Source organism: Colobus angolensis, unplaced genomic scaffold, assembly GCF_000951035.1.
Source record: "Colobus angolensis palliatus isolate OR3802 unplaced genomic scaffold, Cang.pa_1.0 Scaffold110, whole genome shotgun sequence".
Lineage (NCBI taxonomy): Eukaryota > Metazoa > Chordata > Mammalia > Primates > Cercopithecidae > Colobus > Colobus angolensis.
In genome coordinates this window covers 893666-897243 of record NW_012112031.1, presented here as the reverse complement: position 1 = coordinate 897243, position 3578 = coordinate 893666, and the positions used below count along the sequence as shown (strand labels likewise).

At 54.4% G+C, this 3578-nt stretch overlaps 1 protein-coding gene across 1 annotated transcript in view; it reads left to right on the top strand.

Annotated features, from left to right (window-relative positions):
• Positions 1-3578, top strand: part of ABR (active BCR-related) — a 197813-nt gene that overhangs the window by 145555 nt on the left and 48680 nt on the right. The window contains exons 10-12 of the mRNA XM_011956234.1: positions 187-262; positions 1084-1188; positions 2178-2252. Coding sequence (XP_011811624.1) covers positions 187-262; positions 1084-1188; positions 2178-2252 — 256 coding nt within the window. The remainder of the gene's footprint in view (positions 1-186; positions 263-1083; positions 1189-2177; positions 2253-3578) is intronic.

The following is a 3578-nucleotide window of genomic DNA, read 5'->3' as shown; positions in this document are numbered from 1 at the left end:
AGAATCGCTTGACTCTGGGAGGCGGAGGTTGCAGTGAGCCGAGGTCGTGCCATTGCAGTCGAGCCTGGGTAACGAGTGAAACTCCGTCTCAAAAAAAAAAAAGAAGGCGCTTTGGTGGGGTCCCCAGTATCTGGGAATACGTTTGGCCTGACTGTGGTCACCCACTGCATTCTCGTCTCTCTTCAGAGTTACCTGTTCCTACTGTCCTCGGACTACGAGAGGTCAGAGTGGAGAGAAGCAATTCAGAAACTACAGAAGAAGGGTACATTCCTGCCCCTTCCACACTCCCCGATGATGTCTGTGGCAATGATGGGCCTTTTGTATTTCTAAGTATTTCGTGTCCAGTATCACGTCTTTGGCCCTCACAGTCACCCTTAAAGGTGCCAGGGATGGGCATTTCAGGATGTTGTGGATTGAGACGCGAAGAATCTTAAGTGATTGGCTTAAAGACATGATGATTTACTCCTGGGACTGGACCCAGGGCCCAGCCTGGGCTTTCTCTTTTTCTCTCTGCCCTCTTTCTCTCTTTCTGCCTCTCTCTCTCTCACCACACACACACACCACACACACACACCACACAGGCTGGGTGTGGTGGCTCACGCCTGTAATGCCAGTCAGGAGTTTGAGATCAGCCTGGGCAACATGGTGAAACCCCATCTACTAAAAACAAAAATTAGCCGGGTGTGGTAGCGGGCACCTGTAATCCCAGCTACTCAGGAGGCTGAAGCAGGAGAATCCCTTGAACCCGGGAGGCGGAGGCTGCAGTGAGCTGAGATCACAGCACTATACTCCAGCGTGGGCGACAAAGCGAGACTTCTTCTCAAAAAACAAAACCAAAACACACACACCACACACACACATACACACACGCACACACGCAAACCTCTTCAGTCAGATTCTCCTACTCTGACCCCTCTGACAGCAGCTATACCCATCCCCCTGTGTCCACAAATCCTTCCCCCTCCCTCGCAGGGACCAACTCTGCCCCAGGGATTAGGCCGTCTTCCTGCAGCCCCCAGGGAAGAGCAGTGGGTCCTAGTGGACCAGTGCCCACACTCCCTTCTCTCTCGACTCTCCCTCCAGATCTCCAGGCCTTTGTCCTGAGCTCAGTGGAGCTCCAGGTGCTCACAGGATCCTGTTTCAAGCTTAGGACTGTACACAACATTCCTGTCACCAGCAATAAAGACGGTAAGCTCGGGAACCTGAGATTGCCCAACCGGCAGGTCCCAGCCCCCAGGGCACGGCCGGCTTCCCATAAGGACCCAGACAGACACATAGCTGTAAATGGCTGATCCCTGCTCGGCTGTGCTGAGACTGTTCACTGGCCAGGGACACAGAGAGCCGGGGTGGGGGTGACTGTCTCCTGAGTTTCTAGATGACCTGGGCTTTTCCTCGGGCCGCTCTGTCTGGCTTGGGAGAAGTGGCACCCTGGTGCACTGAGATTGTGCTGTTAATCTATTCATGAGAGAGTGGAGCCGGTGGATAAAACGGTGTATAGGAAATGAAGCTGGACGTTTCCAGGGACCAGCTCTTGAAAGGCCTCAAATGCCAAGCCAGGGAGTTTGGAGTTCGTCCCGTAAGCCCAGGAGTCTGGGGGCGTTTTGAGCAGTGGGGAGCTGTGATCAGGGCTGGGAACTGACCGGAGTGGGTGGATTCTCGCTGCCTGTGTGCTGGGAAAGGGCCCACTTTGTGAACGAGGTTCTGAAGGCAAGCTTTCCTCATCATAGGAGGGACATCTGGGGACCGCTGTGTCCCAAGAGGGGGCAGAATTGGGTCTTCTCTCTGCCATTAGCAGAATGATATATCGGTCAGTTTTCACTGCCAGGATAGGCAGGATTCGGAGGGAGGGACCGTACCCATGGGAAATGGTATAGGCAGGATTCGGAGGGAGGGACCGTACCCATGGGAAATGGTGCTAAGTCCCTGGGCCGGGATGGTGGGTGTGCTGGACCGCCCCAGGCTGAGTGGAGGAGAGAAGGACCCTCCAGCCCAACCCCGGGCAGCTCGCGTCCGAGGAAGCAGTGGCCTTCGGAAACTTTTCCATCTGGCCACCAGGTGGTGATGTTGCACCAAGACTCAGCTGAGTCTCATACCCCATCTGCCTCCCGCCGGCCTGGGGCGGAGGCCGAGGGGAGCCGCTGACCACCCTCTGCCCTGGGGGCTTTTCTCTCTTGCAGACGACGAGTCTCCAGGACTCTATGGCTTCCTTCATGTCATCGTCCACTCTGCCAAGGGATTTAAGCAATCAGCCAGTAAGTGCCCTGGCCAGGACGAGGTTGGGTGGGCCATTGTGGATCCTGCACTGCTCTGCTCTGCCCTGCCCAGGATGGGGCCTGCCAGCACACCTTTAGACGTGGGGTATTCCCCTGAAGGCCAGAAACCAGCTCCTTTTGACAGGGAGGTCACCCCTGCCCTTTGTCTCCAAAGTCCTCTTTCTCAAGCCTTCCCTTGAAGCTGTCTGAAACCTAGGGGCTGGGCGTGGTGGCTCACGCCTGTAATCCCAGCACTTTGGGAGGCCCAGGTGGGCGGATCACCTGAGGTCAGGAGTTCGAGGCCATCCAGCCCAACATGGTGAAATTCTGTCTCTACTAAAAATACAAAAATGAGCTGGGCGTGGTGGTGGGCAGCTGTCGTCCCAGCTACTTGGGAGGCTGAGGCCGGAGAATCCCTTGAACCCAGGAGGCGGAGGTTGCTTTGAGCTGAGATCGCGCCACTGCCCTCCAGCCTGGGCGACAGAGCGAGAATCCTTCTCCAAAAAAAAAAAAGAAACCGAGGGCAACAAACACGTGGACTCCAACTTCGTATCTGCCCATGACAAGCTGTGTGACCTTGGGCAAGTTTCTTAACCTCTCTGGGCCTCCACTAAAAGCCAGTCACGCTTGTGAATTTTGACACGAGAGAAGGCTCGGATATGATGGTGTGTGTGCAGCGTTCCCTATTGTCTCCTCTATTTGTAGATTCGTCGTACTAAATCTGTTTTTGGTGTTTCACAAGGTACAACTGCACTTCTTTTTTAATTAAAAAAAATTTTTTTTGTAGAGACAGATTCTTATTATGTTGCCCAGGCTGGTCTTGAACTCCTAGGCTCAAGCCATCCTCCCACCTCAGCCTCCCAAAGTGCTGAGATTACAGGCGTGAGCTGCTGTGCCCAGTCTGGTTGCACTTTTTAAATTTAATTTAATTTTATGTTTTTGAGACAGAGTCTCACTCTGACCCCCAGGCTGGAGTGCAGTGGTGCGATCTCGGCTCACTGCCACCTCTGCCTCCCGGGTTCAAGCGATTCTCCTCCCTCAGCCTCCCGAGTAGCTGGGATTACAGGTGCCTGCTACCACGCCCAGCTAATTTTTGTATTTTTAGTAGAGACGGGGTTTCGCCGTGTTAGCCAGGATGGTCTCGATCTCTTGACCTCATGATCCGCCCGCCTCGGCCTCCCGCAGTGTTGGGATGACAGGTGTGAGCCCCCGTGCCCGACCTGGTTGCACTTTTTCTCTACTTGTTACCCGCACGGGAATTTGTGAGTCGGTTAGACAGCTGATAGTTTCTACCTATTTGCCAGAGGAGGTAACTGAGTTACAGAG